The 16,963-nt window shown below is 60.1% G+C and overlaps 1 protein-coding gene across 1 annotated transcript; it reads left to right on the top strand.

Moving 5' to 3' along the window:
* The first annotated feature begins 2,612 nt into the window (after positions 1–2,612).
* On the top strand, positions 2,613–11,202 carry TSEN15 (tRNA splicing endonuclease subunit 15). Its single transcript, XM_058669682.1, has 5 exons — positions 2,613–2,780; positions 4,802–4,883; positions 5,098–5,233; positions 10,333–10,474; positions 10,823–11,202. Exons 1-5 carry the CDS (start codon positions 2,613–2,615, stop codon positions 10,841–10,843), a joined length of 549 nt encoding a protein of 182 aa, XP_058525665.1. The 3' UTR covers positions 10,844–11,202.
* Positions 11,203–16,963: the final 5,761 nt, after the last annotated feature.

Genomic DNA, 16,963 nt, shown 5'->3' on the forward strand with positions numbered 1-16,963 from the left:
GTCCATTGGCTGACACAGTCCACCCCAGAGTCTCCATTCGCCCAGAAATTTGCTGTCAAGCTTTGCTGGGGTAGTTGACCAATTTGTTCTGCCCTCCTTCCTCTGCTGTGGTACCAGATGTCCTCTGCAGGCCCCAGTGGACTGCCACGTCCTCCGTGTGCATCTGGGTACAGTGTGCACTCCACTCAGATCAGAGGGCCTGCCACTCTCCCCACGGACAGAACTCTGCATCTGGCAGTTCTTGTCTGAGGTGATCCCAGACCTGATTTTTGTATGCACCCACCACTTTGGGGTCCGGCACATTCTTTCACCCACATAAACTTATACACACACTGATAGTTGCAATTCCTAGGTAAGATATAAAGCCATCCCATCTCCTACACAAACCAATGAATGCTACAGCCCAGCCCAATCCCACACCAACACTCGGCCTCCAATTACACCGTCAGGAGCTGCAGCCCAGTCAGAGAAACCCCCAATAACCCCCGCTGGGCCAGTCCCCCAGCCCTGATTCCTGTGCTTGCCAGCATGTGCAGTGGGCTGGCCTGGTCTGTTCCACATCCCATTCAGCTCTCACACACATCATTGGGTGCTAACGCCTAACTCCACCTTCCAGCCCGCACTCATGTCAGCGTGTGCCACCGCCTGTCTAGCCAGACCTTCTCCCAGTCCTGGTTCCCGCGCTCATCAGCGGATGCTGCAGCCTGTCACAGAAGTGCCCAGTTTCCCTACCGGATCCACTCCCTACCCTGGATTTTGCACGCTCCAGGTGGTTCTGCAGTCTAGCTTGATAGGATCTGCCCCTAGTCCTAGCCCCAGTGCCCCCAGTGCCAGCTGATGCTGTGGCAAAGCCCAACCAATCTGTACTTATGCTGGATCAGTCGTGCACCAGTGCAGCCAGTCAGTTGGCCCAGCCTGGTCTGCCCCCAGTGCCAGCTCTCACACTCACCACCAGGAGCAATGGTCCAGCAGGGAGGTCCCCACAACTCCCCTACTGGCTCACACACCCCTCTCCAGGTCTCACGTGTGCTGGTGGGTGCTGCCACCCAATCCTGCCCTGCCAGCCCCCAGTCCCGGCCCTAATGTAAGCTGGCTGGTGCTGTGGCCCAACCTGGCTGGTCATGTACCAGATCTGCCAGTGCATATTACAAACTGGCCCAGCCTGGCCTGCCCCCAGACCCAACCCACAGGTATGTCAGCGGGTACTGTAACCGGACCTGGCCTGGGCTGCTCCTTGTCTTGGTCCTCAAGCTCTCCTGCAAGGACTGCATCCTGGCAAAGCAGTTCCCCAAGTTCTTCTATCAGGTCTCATCAGGACAGCTAAAACAATGGCTACGGGAGTAACCACTAACTCTGCAAAGGTGTCAGTTGTGAGGCTCTGGGATGGCTGAGAGCCTCTGGCCTGTGTAATGTTACTGTCTGTTTGGGGCATCCTGACCTTGGTAACTTTTGCTTAGTCTGCTGATATGTTACTGCTTTTGGAATTAACAGATTGCTACCAGTGATCATCCTGCTGCTGTACACGTAGCATGTTTTTATATATTCACTTCAACTATAAAAACCCGGTTTTGCTTTCCCCTCTGTGCGCTCTCCTGTGAGATCATTGCCGCCCTTCTCCATAATAAATTCATTTTCCTTGAAAGGTTGAAGACTCCGCGTTCTGATTTACAACAGGTCTCCTCCCAGTGCTGAGCCCTCTTCTTAAGCATCTTCTATGAGACCTTGGACCATGTCCAGGGCTCCTTGAACGTGAATTTTAGCGTTATTAATCCCAGCTCCTTTGAGTGGGGAACCATTTCCTGGGTGGGGGAGCAGTCCTGTTTTCAGCTCAACCTGGTTAGTAGCTGTGTGAGTGTGGTGCCCGAGGGTGGCCAGGGTTCCTCTGAAATGCAGGGTGTGGAGTGGGGCTCTCCGCCTTCCTCGGTGGGACCCCCGGGTCTCCCCAGCCCTCCCCGGTGGGACCCCCGGGTCTCCCCAGCCCTCCTCGGTGGGACCCCCGGGTCTCCCCAGCCCTCCTCAGGGGGACCCCGGGTCTCCCCAGCCCTCCTCGGTGGGACCCCCGGGTCTCCCCAGCCCTCCTCAGGGGGACCCCGGGTCTCCCCAGCCCTCCTCGGTGGGACCCCCGGGTCTCCCCAGCCCTCCCCGGTGGGACCCCCGGGTCTCCGCAGCCCTCCTCAGGGGGACCCCGGGTCTCCCCAGCCCTCCCCGGTGGGACCCCCGGGTCTCCCCCAGCCTGCTTCCCGTGGTGCAGCGAGGGGGCCGGGGTTGCTCAGAGCCCGCGCGTCTCCCGCCGCCCTTTCCCACTAGCACCAGGCTGCCTTCCCTCGCGGGATTTCCGGCGGCTTCCCTCTGGCCGTCGGCCCCGCGCCGCCCCCTCGAACTCCCCAGCTGCGCGCGGCGCCCGCGTTTCCTCAGCTCGCTTCCTCTCCTGGAAACGCGGCTCCGCCTGCACTTCTCCCTTCCCGGGACCCGCAGACCGGTCCGCCAACAGAGGGGGACCGGGGCAGCGAGACGGGGAGGCGGAACGCTGCGCGCGGCCCCGGCTGCCAGCCGGACGCGGACCAGCGCCGGAGGCGGAAGCCGGCCGTGCGGTCGGGGAGCACCGGCGCGCCATGCAGGACGAGGAGGAGGAGCGCGGCGGCGGCCAGCGGGGACCTGACCAGCGGCGGCCTGGCGGGGACGGCGCGGCACCGGGAGCCCCGGCACCGGGAGCTGGCCAGGGCGGCGAGGCCGCGCGCCCCTGGGCCCCCGAGGACGCCTGGATCGGCTCGCACCCCAAGGTCAGCCGGCGCGAGAGCAGCGCGCAGCGGCTGGGGAGGCCTCCCCCGGGATGGCGGGCGGCGGCGGGGACCCCCCTGGGGTGCAGGGAACGGAGGCCTCACCCCCCGGGTGGGAGTGGACGCCAAGGGGCCTGACCCACCCGGGACTGGACACCATGGGGCCTGACCCTGACCCACTTGGGAGTGGACACTGCGGGACCTGACTGCCAGAGTCCAGCTGCAGCCGAGTTCGGAGCTCGGGAAGGGTGCATGGAGTCGGTGATAAAGAAAGACGCAGACACTGACACTTGGTGCGTTCTCACAACAGCCCAAGAAAAAGCTGTCCTTTTTATTTACTCAAAACCTCACAAGCTTCTGCACAAGCAACTGATTGTTCTATTTTTACTTCAAGACTAAGGGGGCATGTACAGGCATTTGGTCACTCCGTCTGCACTTCAAGGCTAAGCAGGTGCCCCTAAAGATAATTCTGCAAAATACTGTATTCATATTCTTCAAAGCAAGCCATTATTTATTCTTCAACAGTAGCCATGGAGCGACAACCAGGACTGCAAGGCCAAGGCACATGCAATTATCTGCTAATTAGTAGTACATTCCTACCACATTTCCACTTCTACAATTTACCCATCATTTAATGGGAAAATAGGTTACAAGGGAAAAAACCTAAAATCCAAAACAAAAATTTCAAATATAGAATCCCCCTACAACTACAGACTCTACAACCCCATAAACAATGAGACAATAATCAAAAGCATTTTTCTTTAATAAAAGCATCCTTAATTCCTCTAGCTAAAAGTTATAAAAGCGGCTAAAACAGTTACATTTTCTGTGCTCCAAAAAATTGCGAAGACAGGCTAGCCTTTGAGATAACAATAACTGTATTTATTGCCACAGCAGTTTCAACTCTCCCATCACTGCCACTACTTTGTAAAATTCTTATTAAGCCATTTCCCAGAAGGCACGCTATATGTCTAGGCCCGATTTCAGGGCAATAGGTAGGTACACAATAAGGTGTCCAGAAATGGCATGGGTTTAATTGTACTCCTGTGCGCAGTTAAAGGCCCACTCACCAAGACATTATCAATAACATGAACTCTAAAGCTCACGTTGGTGGCAAAAGCCATCTCACAGGGGCAAACAATGCCTCAATAGATTACAGAATTCTTAGTGGGGTGCTTGAGAGTCCATGCAAAAAGGTGGTGAGACTGTCAAGGTGGTCAGAGAGACTTCTGCCGGGCCTTGCCTAACAGCTGGAAGCTCCCCTGGGCCTTGCCACACTGGGGAGCTGTTGTCTTCATACCCTCGTGTCATCCACACCCACTGCACGGACCCCAGCACCTGACCCTGACCCACCTGGGAGTGGCCACCATGGGGCCTGACCCTCACCCTCCCGGGAGTGGACACCATGGGGCCTGACCCTGACCCACCTGGGAGTGAACACTGCAGGACCTAACCCACGAGGAGTGGCCGCCAGGGCACCTGACCCACCCAGGAGTGGACGCTGTGTGGCCTGAGCTACCCAGCAATGGATGCCGCTGGACCTGACCCATTTGGAGTGAACACCAGCGAGCCTTATCCACAAGGAATGGGTGCCGTGGGGCCTGATCCATCCAGAAGTGGATTCTGTAGGGCCTGACCCACCCAGGAGTGGATACCACAGGGCCTGACCCATGGGGAGTAGATGCCATGGAGCCTAATCCACAGAAAGTGGATGCCATGGGTCTGACCCACGGGGAGTGGACACTGGGGGGCATCACCCATGGGGGAGTGGATGCGGGGGGGACCTGACCCATGGGGAGTGGATGCCTTGGGGCCTGACCCACAGAGTAGATGCCACGGGCCTGACCCATGGGGAGTGGATGCTGGGGGTGGGTGTCAGAGGCAGCTTCGTGTCCAAGCCCCTCAGCTCCAGGAGGGCCGTCCCATCTTCCTGAAAGAGTTTTCTGGACGGTGTGTGTTTAGTGAGTACTTGCGTGAGGATCTACCTTCAGCATCTGACCGTGGGGCTTTGCTTTCTGCTTTAGTACGTGGAGATGATGGAGTTGGACATTGGAGACGCTGCCCAGGTGTACGTGGCGTTCTTGGTCTACCTGGACCTCATGGAGAGTGAGTGGCTGGTGCTGTGTCATGGGGCAGGCGCGGGCTCCAGGGTGTGGGCTGGAGGCTGAGTAGCATTCATGCGCTCGCTGTGGATTTTCCCGGTAGCTTTGTAGCTTCTTCCTGTCTTGACATTGGTGATGGAAAAAGCTGGAGGACCAGAGGAGGCTGTGTCCCTGCGTGACCTGGTCAGCTGAACTTGTGTCTTGTGTGTGCTTGGCAGGGCAGAGCTGGTATGAGGTGAGCTGTGTGGGCCTGCGGGAGCTGCAGCTCCTCTGCCTGGTCGGCACGGAGACCCAGGGTGAGGGCCTGCAGACCATCGTGCCCACACGCGTCTCAGCGTCCCTCAGCCACAACAGGTGAGTGGCGCGGGCTTGCTGCCGTGGCGGGCGGCCTGACCCCTGTGCCGTAACCCGCGTCCCCAGGGCTTCATGGAGTCGCACAGTGGTGCTTGGTTGGTGATTTCCAACTTGTACCTCTGTCTTCTACTGTGTTTTAAGATTAAAGAGTCATTAAGTTTACATGTGCTGGTTTACTCCCCAAATGCCTGACGCAGCCAGGGCTAAGCCTGGCTGAAGCCAGGAGCCTGGAGCCGCATCTGGGTCACCCAGGTGGATGGCAGGGGCCCAGCCACCTGGGCCATCCTCCGTTGCCCCCCCGACCTAGGAGGGAGCTCCAGGGGAACGGAGCAGTCGGGGCTCGCTGTGCTGGCCCCAGGCCTCCACTGCCTGCAAGGATCTTTAATCAAGGATAGCACTCAGTTTGCAAATAGTCAGATCTCTTTTATACTCACCATCTTTGCATCTGGCTTAAGGAAGTATTATTTATCCAGAGATCTAGAAGTTGTGCACTGTCTCACTGAGGGTTCAGAGAGCATTCATTTTTGATGGTGTGAGAGGTGTCAGGTAGATCCTGGTCCTTCTACACGTGAGAATCCATCCTGACGTGTGTGCCGTCCCGGAGGAGCGAGGCTCCAGAGGGGAGGGCTGGACTCGGGGCGCCTCGAGGGCAGAGGGCAGAGCGCCCTCAGGGCCAGTGGGAGTGCCCACAGTTTCCTAGCCCCCCAGGGATGAGGCTCAGGGGTACCGGACAAGGAGCACTGGTTCTAACCGGGCACCAACACGGCCACTGAGGTCTCTGAGGGACATGACGTGTTAGATGCCCTGAGGTCTCTGAGGGACATGACGTGTTAGATGCCCTCAAGCCAGAGCTGATTGGTTATTTCCATGTGTGCGCTCCATAATGGTGGGTTTTTTCCTTTTTATTTTTACATGTGACAGGGATGAACACGCATGGCCTTACACGGAGCGGGGGGCCGAGGTGCGGAGGGGGGTGGGCGTCCGGTTTTCCCTTCCCTTTTCCTCCTCCTGTGTCACAGGGGTGGGTGAGGGAAGCTCTTTCCTATCCGATTGTATCAGTGCCCAGCGTGGGAACAACTATTGGCTGTCACCTCAGAGACTCCGCCAAGGTTGAGGGAATCCTCAGTGTCCGTTTTCTGCCCAGGTCTGCCCGGTCTATCTGCTGCAAAGCCCGTGAAGTGGGCCCCCGTGTCCTGCGTTCCCCCTCTGATGGGGCGCTCGCCGTCCTCTGCTGGCCCACGCGAGCTCGGCCCTGTGTGATCTGGACACGCTGTCCACTGCACAGGCGTGAGCACGTGAGGCCCGTCCTCTGCTGGCCCACGCGAGCTCGGCCCTGTGTGATCTGGACATGCTGTCCACTGCACAGGCATGAGCACATGAGGCCCGTCCCGACACAGGCGCTCCAGGTTAGAACCAGGCAGCCTGTGATTTTCCCTGAGCCAGGGTTTGAGTTCAGCATTCCTGTCCAGGAGACCTCCAAGAAACCTTGCTTGTGGAGTAACTTCAGACTTGACTCTTGTGTGTGCCAGCTAGTGCAGCGTCAGGTTCAGGCCGTCACTTGCAGCAGCCAACACACATGCCAGTGAGTGCAGCTGCCTGTCTGTTCCATCCCAGCCCCATCTCATGTGAACTGATGGGTGCTGTGGCCTGATGCGGCCCTGCCTTCCCAGACGCTCTCCAGCGGGACTGCAGCCCAGCCCTGTTGGGCATGCCACCAGCCCAGGTTCATGGGTTACAGGCAATGCTAGCTAGCCCTGCCCTGGTCTCCCATCGGGCTGGCACCTTGGCCTGACCCCGACATACCCTCTGGATCCCTGCTTCTAAGCCGTCCTGTGTCAGCTCCCTTTCTTATCCAGCTGTAGTGTACTGGACTGCAAAGCCCCCAAGCCTCGGGCCTCTGTTCCAGCATGTCCCTGTGTCCCCAGACCCCCAGCAGTCTACAGCTCCTGCCATCCTGTGCTGGACCCGGACGCCCCCACATCCCGGCCTCACGGAGTGCTGTGTGCTCTGGGGCCAGGGTGGCAGGTTCCACCCTGGTTGTGTTAACCACTTTGCAGATTGCCGTGAGGTGTGTTTGTGTCTGTTTCATAATGGGAATTGTTTCCTGCTGTGTCCGGCCGTTTGTGGGACCCTGAGAACCACAGTGGACTGCGGTGGTTTGAGCCTGGGTAACTGGAGCGTCTGGATTCACTCCCGGAGTTGCCAAGTGCTTAGTTTACTCCTCAAAACTTGTCCTTTGTCTTTTTAAATTACTGTAACATATATTACCCAGCCAGTGTTACTGTGAACTGTTTGGACAGGAGCTACTGTTGCAATTTATTTGAATTTAATCCTAACAAAGCCAGCAAAGTGGAAGCAGTAGCTGTTTTTACCAGAACTATTTCAGAGTTCTAGAGGTGCCCACTTGTGGGTGCTGCTTTTAGTGCGTTCTCTGGCTGGCAGTTAGGGTTTACCCAGCTCTGTTGGTCAAAGCTGTTTGCTTCTTTAAATAGAAGTGGTTGGGATGATACATTGTGAGTCTAATGACTCGGCTTGTTTTGTGTGTTGCTTTTAAATCAACATTCCTTATTAAATTTTACAGTGAAATAACATAGACAGAAGAGCAGACAGAAGGCCTGGCACTCACTAGATTTGCTGTGCTGCTCAGGGCCTGTAGCTCCCACTACTCGGGCTGTTTGACAGGGAGAGGGTCTGTCCCCGCGTGCACAGGAGCACGGCTCCAGCAGCAGCCGCTCGCAGTGTGGACCACGGTGTCACTCTGCAGGGTGCTGGGTGTGCCGTGGCGATGCTGCCGTTCGGGGCTTCTGTGGGGGTGCAGGAAGAGAAGGCCACTGCCTCCCCGTGTTCGGGAGCCCATGTGGGGGACCCCTCCTCAAAACACGTGAGCTTCAGGAAGTTGGTGCAGCGCATGGGTGAGAAGCCAGGGTGATTTCACAGCTCCACACCAGTAGAAGCGTTGCTTTCTGTCTTCCCGCACTTGTAAAGCTTGCTTGGACTCCAGTAGGCATCAAGAGGTGGCTTGTGCCTGCATTTCCGCGGGAGCGTTGGGGACACACGCATGGGTGTGAGACTGGGACCCCTGTGGCACACAGCATAACGCTCATGGTGACTCTAGGGCCGAGGGCTGGCTCGGAAGGAGAGCTGGGTGGTGTGAGTGAAGACACCTTGTCCCCCATGGAGACCTCTCATTAGCAGGGTGCTTGGCCTCACGAGTGGGCAGCTGAATAATATGGGTATTAGGGCATCAGCCCTGGGTTGAGTCTGCCTTGAGCACGCAAGTGCAGTGTGGCCGCCGCCTCTGTGGTGCTGAGCTGTTACGGTTGGTTCATAGCAGACAGGAGGACATGTACGGGTGGCACGCAGCCCTCCAGGGCCGAGGTGGGGCCTTGCACTGCGCCATGACCCTGGCTTCCCTCTGCCTCCTCGGCTCTGGGTAATTTCCACCCCACAGGGGTTCCCACGGGGTGTTTGAGGGAAGTCTAAAAGTGTTCTGTTTATTCTAAACAGCTCCAAAACAAGTGTCAGTGGAGCGAGAGGAAAGAGCAGAGATGGAAATTTCTATCCAGAGTTTCAGTACACAGGCGGGAATGCCTGTGTACACACACAGCCACATCGCGTTGGGAAGCAGAGGGCACGCGCGTGCGCACACACACAGCATTTAAGCTGCATCTGCCTCTGGTGGAGGGCGTGTGTGAGCTGGCCTGAGGGGTTTGCTTCTTGTCCACTTCTTGTTCACACATCTGTCAGTACTGTCTGGAGAAGCTCGCCCACCGGGTGGCGCTGAGTGCAGTCGGGCAGCACTGCCAGGCTGGGTGCTGGGTGCTGGGTACTGACAGAGAGGGCTGAGCAGTTCAGATGTCAAGCAGTCCTGGGCTGTTTCTTGCTCTCCGTCGGTGAAGGAAAAGTTAGTTCAGGGTGGGCAGCCTATACAAACTGAACTTTTAAACTCTGTGTTTATATCTTTAATATTAATTTATTTGGAAGGTAGACATGAGCGCGCGTGCACACACGTCTTCCATCCACTGGTCACATCTCCAGATAACCGCAGCAGCCAGGGCAATGCTGGACAGGCGACAGGAGCTGGCAGCTCAAGTTGGGGACAGGGACCCCGTAATGGCTGCCTCCCAGGCCTGCGTTAGCCGAGGCTGAGAGCAGGAGGGGCCCTGGGCCCTGGGCTCCCTGCGCCCACCGGTGCCTTGGTGCAGGTGTCTGGTGGCTTCTTAGCCACAGCCCAAAGGCCACTCTGCACCCTCGCTGGGGACCCCGTCACATGTCATTGCCCGCCGGTAGCAGTGGACACAGACCTCCACGTGGCTGACGCCTTCTCTCCTTGTGCCTCAGTTTGGCTTCTCTGACTTTTTCTTCTGCAACATTGGCTCCACCACGAGACATGCCAGAATGTCCGTTCCTTTTAGGATTTCCATTGGTAGCCAGGAGTTTCGTCGGATCACTCTTGGCTGACCTCCACCCCCCCACCAAGGTAGCATGTTTGTGAGTTACTTTAGGGTTGTTAGCACATGTAGTTTTCTTGGTTTCCTGGTACGTTTCTGGGCCTCTGCACACCCGTGGCCTGGGAGATAGGATGGGGCCCCTCCTGCCCCCGAGGAAGGCCGAGTCCAGGCTGAGCTGCAGTGCCACCTCGGGGTTCTCTTTTCAGTTCAGGGGCTAGAGGGAGCCAGGCTCCTCTGCCAGGCAGAGCCTGGGACCCAGGGCCCTGTCCCTTGCTGCAGTGGGGAGCCGTGCGAGGCCATGGGGGCCCTGGACAGGGGGAAGACACTCATCCAGTTGTGACGCCCTGGGCGCAGGCGGGGTGCTCAGAGTGAGGAGCAGTCGGTCTGAGAAGGACTGGTTGCCCAGGCACCCTGCCTTGGAAGACTGCTGTGACAGAGACACTTCAGATGCCTGGGTTAGAGCCCCGACCACTTTCTGAGTATGTGGACTGCCCCCCAGGTCGTGGTGGGCAACTGTGACCACCCTCCCCTGGCCGTGAGGACACCCGGTGAGCCCACCCTGCAGGCCCACCCCTGCCCCCTGTGTGGTAGCAGGTGGTGGTTGGTGACCCCGTGGGTGGCTGACTTCTCACGTGTGTGTGTTTGCAGGATCAGGGAGATCTTGAAGGCATCTCGGAAGCTGCGGGGAGACCCAGACTTGCCAATGTCCTTCACTTTGGCCATAGTGGAGTCAGACTCGACGATCGTCTATTACAGACTGACGGACGGGTTCACACTTCCGGACCCTCAGGTCAGCCGTGAGAAAAGGAAGGTGTGACTCATTGGTTGTATTCCACGCAAAGCAGCATGTTCCTGGTTATTTTTTTGTGTGGAGAATTCCAGTTTCCCAGAGCATTCCCAAAGTCCCATGTGTGCTGATTTGGTGGTGGCTGGGGCGGGGCCTTGTAGGTGGGGTGGTTTTCCCCAGAATCCACATCTGCAGGAATGGCCGTGTCTCATGGCGTTGTGATGGAACCTTCTGGCGAATGTCAGGGTGGGTTCCTTGTATCCAGTGCCGGCACGAGGTGTCCAGCTCTGCTGCCCCTTAGCGGCTCCCAGCGGCCAGCCCGCCTAGCCTGACCCCTCTGTTCTGTTACAGAATGTGCCCCTTAGAAGATGACTGGCACTGCTCACACTGCCCACGCAGGATTCGCTCGGAGACCCCCGGCCCGCTCCAGCTTCACCTCCCACAGCAGGGGTGCCCCAGCCCAGGGGCTTCCTTCCCAGAGAACAGAGCCCTGCCAGGACGGGCCTTGGGGAGTGTTAGAGGAGGGGGCTGGAGAATGGCTTGGTGGGGCCAGGGTCACCCACAGCTGTGCGGCTGCTGCCAGGCTGGGCTCCAGGGTGTCTGGGCTGCCCTCTGGCTCCGCCCCTCAGCAGACTCTCAAACCCCTGAGCCCGGAGTGGGCTTCTGTCCCAGCTGCGCCCTCCCAGGGAGGACAGGCTCTTACTCTGCTGAAGCCCGCCCGTCCCTCACTGGCTGACGCTGAGCTGGAGCTGGACACAGCCAGCAGAGACACAGTGCCTCCTGTGTGGCCCTGTCACCCGCTCGTCATCTGGGCCGGCATGTCACCCAGGGGAGAGAGGAGCAGGTCGGCCTCGCCTACCTCCTCCTAGGTAGACCCGGCTGTGCTGCTTCTGGTGTGCCCAGTGGGAAACATGCCGAGCTGCCGAGCCGGCCACTCAGCGGCTCGGTCAGGAGTCAGTCAGAAGCTTGAGCAGGGGGCAGCTGGCTTGGTTCAGGAAGTGCCCAGAAACAACTGTCTCGGGCTCTGCGGGCACTGTCTCTGCCATGACTCCCGGGTGCCCCTGTCTGGGGCCTGGGAACAGCACGATGGGCACGGCCGGGGCCTGGAGCACGCTGGGAGCAGGTGTGTGTGCTCACAGGTGGTGGTGGTGAGCTCCACGCCTCGGGGTGGGGGCGGAGGGCAGGCAGAGGGCAGGGCCCCCCACCGCCCTCTCTGACCGGGTGGAAGTGGATGGAATCCTTGTGCTTTGTATTCCGTTTCCCTTCTTTATACGACTTTTATAATAAAACATCTTCACATAAAGCATCTCGACTTCTGTATGTGTACTGTTACATGATGACATTGGTGGCACAGGAAAATGCATGGTCATGGTGTGTGGGTGCAGGACCGGGCCTGGGCTGGGCTGGGTGGGTCTCCCGCCTCTGTCATGGTGTGTGGGTGCAGGGCCGGGCCTGGGCTGGGCTGGGCTGGGTGGGTGGGTCTCCCGCCTCTGTCATGTTGTGTGGGTGCAGGGCCGGGCCTGGGCTGGGCTGGGCTGGGCTGGGTGGGTGGGTCTCCCGCCTCTATCATGTGTGGGTGCAGGGCCTGGGCTGGGTGGGTGGGTCTCCCGCCTCTGTCATGATGTGTGGGTGCAGGGCCTGGGCTGGGTGGGTCTCCCGCCTCTGTCATGTTGTGTGGGTGCAGGGCCGGGCCTGGGCTGGGCTGGGCTGGGCTGGGTGGGTCTCCCGCCTCTGTCATGATGTGTGGGTGCAGGGCCGGGCCTGGGCCTGGGCTGGGTGGGTCTCCTGCCTCTGTCATGTTGTGTGGGTGCAGGGCCTGGGCTGGGCCTGGGCTGGGTGGGTCTCCCGCCTCTGTCATGTTGTGTGGGTGCAGGGCCGGGCCTGGGCTGGGCTGGGCTGGGCTGGGTGGGTCTCCCGCCTCTGTCATGGTGTGTGAGTGCAGGGCCTGGGCTGGCCTGGGCTGGGTGGGTCTCCCGCCTCTGTCATGTTATGTGGGTGCAGGGCCGGGCCTGGGCTGGGCTGGGCTGGGCTGGGTGGGTCTCCCGCCTCTGTCATGATGTGTGGGTGCAGGGCCAGGCCTGGGCCTGGGCTGGGTGGGTCTCCCGCCTCTGTCATGTTGTGTGGGTGCAGGGCTGGGCCTGGGCTGGGCTGGGTGGGTCTCCCGCCTCTGTTGCAGGAGCAGGAGGACGCCCTCACCTTCACACTGCCATGTCTTCCCCGAAGCCAGCAGGGTGCGCCACACTGTCACCCTGATGGCCCTGGCTGGTCAAAGTGGGAAAACACGGCCCTCACGGACCTCGACTGCTGTGGAACTTCCCAGCCTCGAGCCGGTCCTGACTCGTTTCCTGGGATGGTTTAGACGTTTGTTTCTGCTCTGGTTTTATTTATAAGGCAGAGTGAGAACTTGCCTCTGCTGGTTCACTCCCCAAGTGGCTGCAGTAGCTGGCCCTGGGCAGGCTCCATGCTGGTCCTCCGTCTTAGGCGGCTGCGCGGGTGTTGTAGCAGGGAGCGGGCTCTGCAGCCGAGCAGCCAGGACTCCCAGCCGGTGTGCAGTGTGGGGTGCTGGGGTCACCCACTGTGCCATCGTGCCAGCCTGTGCTTGGTGAGGGTTCTTGGGGCTCCCCGGAGTTCTCCCCAGGCCACGCCCTTCCCAGCAGGTGTGCACAGACATCTCTAAGTCTTCCCTTCTGGTCCCTTCCTCCATCCCACTGGAGGCCTCGTCACAGTGCTGGCATGCACATTGAGGAAGAGGCCGAGTATACACAGCTGTGGGCAGACCTGAGGACAGTGACGCCCGGCAGCAAGAGGTGCATGGGGTTCACTGTCACAGGGACTTTCTCAAGTCTGCAAGGACTTAGCCCCACTCTGTTCTGGGACATTTCCCCTTCTAGAACATTTCCCTGTGTACTGGGCTGGAGTTGTCCAGTCCAGGGCCCGCCAGACACCTGCTGTGCTGGGTGACAGGGAGGCAGCCTGGCTGTGTCCACGTGGTTTGGCTGAGCGACAAGGGTTTGAGGACGGTGTGGGTGATTTAGTGACTGAGCTTAGGCCCGTCCCCCCACCCTGCCAGGGACCACTCAGTGGAAAAGGAGATGCCCCTGCTGGCCTGCCTAGTGACCCACAGGCCCTGCTGCCATCCCTGGCAAGCAGGGCAAGGCCTTTGGACACTAGAGGGCACTGCGGCTCAGCTCGTGCCTGCGCCGAGTCCCCGCACAGCCCGAGAAGCAACGCTGGGCAAGCAGTTCCCTCTGTTAGCACCCGTTCCTCCGAGCCTCTGAATCCTGCAGGTGGCGCTGTCTTTAGAGCCGAGCCTGTATGGAGTGGGCCTGAGTGGGAGCAGCGTGTTTCACTGGACTAAGGTTCTGTTCACATCTACGTGAAAGTTCCTTCCACGCCTCCCAGCAGGAGCCTCAGGAGTGAATGGCTCAAGGCACGGATCACACAGCCAGCAGGGACGCTGCGGCTGGAGGCCCCTGCCCGCAGGCTGGCACCTCGCTGGCAGCAGATGGGTGGGGGTGTCTGCACATCCTCCTCCGAGGCTCCCACGGTTCCTGTGGCTCCAGGTTGACGCCACAGTGCCGCCCAGATCCCTAAACACCTCCATCTCCGGCCAAAAGCCAGGGCCTGGAACCGAGGCACAGAGAGCCACAGAGCCCGCGTCGTGTCTGAAACGGCTTTGTGCTTTGTGAGCCTGGAGCCAGCCGGCCGGGCGGCATCCCCCCAGGTCACCTCCACCCAGGGGAGGCCCGTCTGCTGCAGCCGAGTGGGACCGCAGAGCCTGTCTCGGCACAGAGGCCGTTTGTGCACAGCCGCCCAGCACCCCCACTGTTTCCCTGTGCAGAGCATCACACCGTGCCCTGAACGCCGGCAGTCCTCTCTCCCCTCCTTGCCCGCCAGCGGCCAAGACCGCTGCGCTCACCCGGAGGGCCAGGTGTCTGACAGGGGCCGTGGAGTGAAGAGCCTTCAGGGGACTGCCCCCTGCCTGAGCAAATGCAGTCAGCTCTCGGAGGGGATGGGAGAGGCGTCTCCTTCCAGCTCTGAGGCTCCTGCGTCCAGGGCTCGTGCGCTCAGTGGTCCTGCAGTCGGCTGAGAGTGGGACGATTCCGGCAGGATGATTGATTGGTTACCATGTCAGGTGCAGGTCTCACAGTCAGGAACATAAAACACGAAATGTCGAGTCAGTCCCAGCCGTGGATCCGTGGGAGCAGACCCGGAGCTGGGTGGCCCTCACGTTGAGGGCAGTTCCACCACGAACACTTGGACCACACGTGGCCTCTGTGCCCAGCAGGAGACAGTGGGAGAGGCTGTGCAGGGAACGGCCCAGGGGCAGGACCTCCTCACAGGATAGTGCCCTCCTCAGCAGGTCGATAGTGCCAAATGCAGGGCTGGCCAGGACACTGAGCCACCGTCATGTTGTGTGCAGTCACGAGGCAGTGCTGTGCACAGTCGCTGGGCCACCGTCGTGTTGTATGCGGTCACGAGGTGGTGCCGTGCACAATCGCTGGGCCACCATCAAGGCATCCCCACTCCCTTGTCTTCCCCCTCATAGCTGAGCCGGTGGTGTTTCCTTCTCTCGATGGTGGAACTGCGCCCGACGGTGTGTTTCCTGGCTGCGTTGCGGGAGACGTTGGACGGTTGGGCCAGGGCCGGGTCTGCGGAGCCTTGTCCGCTGTGCCCCTGTGTTGGATGCTCTGGGAAAGGAGGCCCTGCATTCCAACAGCCTGTGAGCAGACACTGTACTGAGGCTCAGCCCTGGCAGGCCTCGGAGGAGATGGGGGTCGACCCCACACCCTGCTGTGCCTGACCAGCTACGGTTTAGTTCTTCAAGCCTGTCGCCTGGCGCCCAGACTCACAGAGTCCTCCTTCTTGTCCTGGGCTTGTAAGAAAGAGCGAAACACACCCAAAACCCATCCAGTGCAAACAGATGGCTGTTGGCCACAGTGCCCTGGGTCAGGGCCCTGGCCTTCCTGGCGGCTCCCCACGTGCGCGGGCCAGCCACCACAAGTCCCCTGCTTGCTGTGAGTGGGAAGTGTGGGGACCAGGATCAGGCCAGGGGTAGGGCTGTACCCCAGGTTACAGGCTTCTGTCGGCCCACCCTGTGGGCCCAGGCTGGGCATATAGGCCACCGCAAGCTGAGGTGCAGGCATCTGTGCCCACCTGTGGGTGCAGGCTGGGCAGCTGTGATGCCATGCACTGGGAGTCCATGAGGGCCTTGGGGGCCATGGTCACCTCCCTGAGAAGCCCAGGGCGTGTCTCCTCCCCCTCAGGTCACCCAGCGTCCACAGAACGCCCTCCCCCAGGTGGGAGCTGCAGACCCCCAGGACCAGGCACGGGACAGGTGGGCAAGGCATGGGGGGAGGTTTTGTGTTTGCCTTCAGCCTGAGCACAGATGACATAGTGGTGGCAGTGCCAAAATGCGCCTGAGAAACAGGGTCAGCAGGTCCTGGTTGTGGCTCCAAGTGCGCGGCGCAGGGGGAGCTCAGCCTAAGAGGCATGGGCACAGCTGCCTGGGCTGCCTGGCATCCCCGGCGCCAGGATCCTCCAGAGTGTCCTCTGCCACAGACACTGCCTGTGCCCTCCTGCCCAGCACCCAGCGTGGACACCTCAGCCACAGACACTGCCTGTGCCCTCCTGCCCAGCACCCAGCGTGGACACCTCAGCCAGCAGAGTGCTTGTCCACCACACATGGCTGGAGGTGCGGACTCAGGCCACTGGGCCCCTCGCAGTGCACATGCCCTGTGCCGAGGGCTGTCTGCCAACCGCACGTGGCTTTCGTGCTCACCAGATCCAACCGTTGGCTTGGCACCCAGCTGCTGCCCAGTCCCATGGTGCTGGGGACGCCTTGGGCCTTAGGGACAGGACAGAAGTTCACCGCTGGCGTGTATGCACCAAGGGAGGTTGGCATGGAGGATGGCTCCAAAGAGTTCTAAGGGGCGTGCCCGTGGCCTTTCCAAAGGGGGCATCTGCAGGAGGGAGACAAAGGGGCAAACCCCTAACCGGCAGGTGGCCTTGTGAGAGTGGTGGGCAGCTGAAGGCTGCTGGCGCTGATGGGGCGACGACAACATTGTTCAGTACAAGAAGGAAATGAGGGAAGGGCAGGATGTGTCAGCCACTGGCAGACGGGCACGGGACCCAGACCCTGCCTGGGCCGCTGGCACAACATACAGGACACACCCATGTCTCCCTGGCGGTGTGCCCCAAGCCAGGCTGAGCCCCCAGGTGGAGATCATGGGTCAACGAGGGCAGAGGGGGACGACCCCTGGGCCTGAGGGCTTAGAAGGGACTCTGTGCCTGGAGGACAGTGGATCCAGCCAGGGGGAACGGCAGAGAGCAGGGAGCAGGCAGCACTGCCCGGTGCTGTTCACACCCACACCCAACCCGGCAGGAAACAATTGACCACAGCCCGCAACCCCTTCCTGCTCCACCAGGGGGAGCCCCAGGCATCCTACCGGCCGTCCAGGGGACGTGCTGCCATCCAGGGTGCGGTCCTCA

This window comes from Ochotona princeps, chromosome 10, assembly GCF_030435755.1.
Source record: "Ochotona princeps isolate mOchPri1 chromosome 10, mOchPri1.hap1, whole genome shotgun sequence".
Classification (NCBI taxonomy): Eukaryota; Metazoa; Chordata; class Mammalia; order Lagomorpha; family Ochotonidae; genus Ochotona; species Ochotona princeps.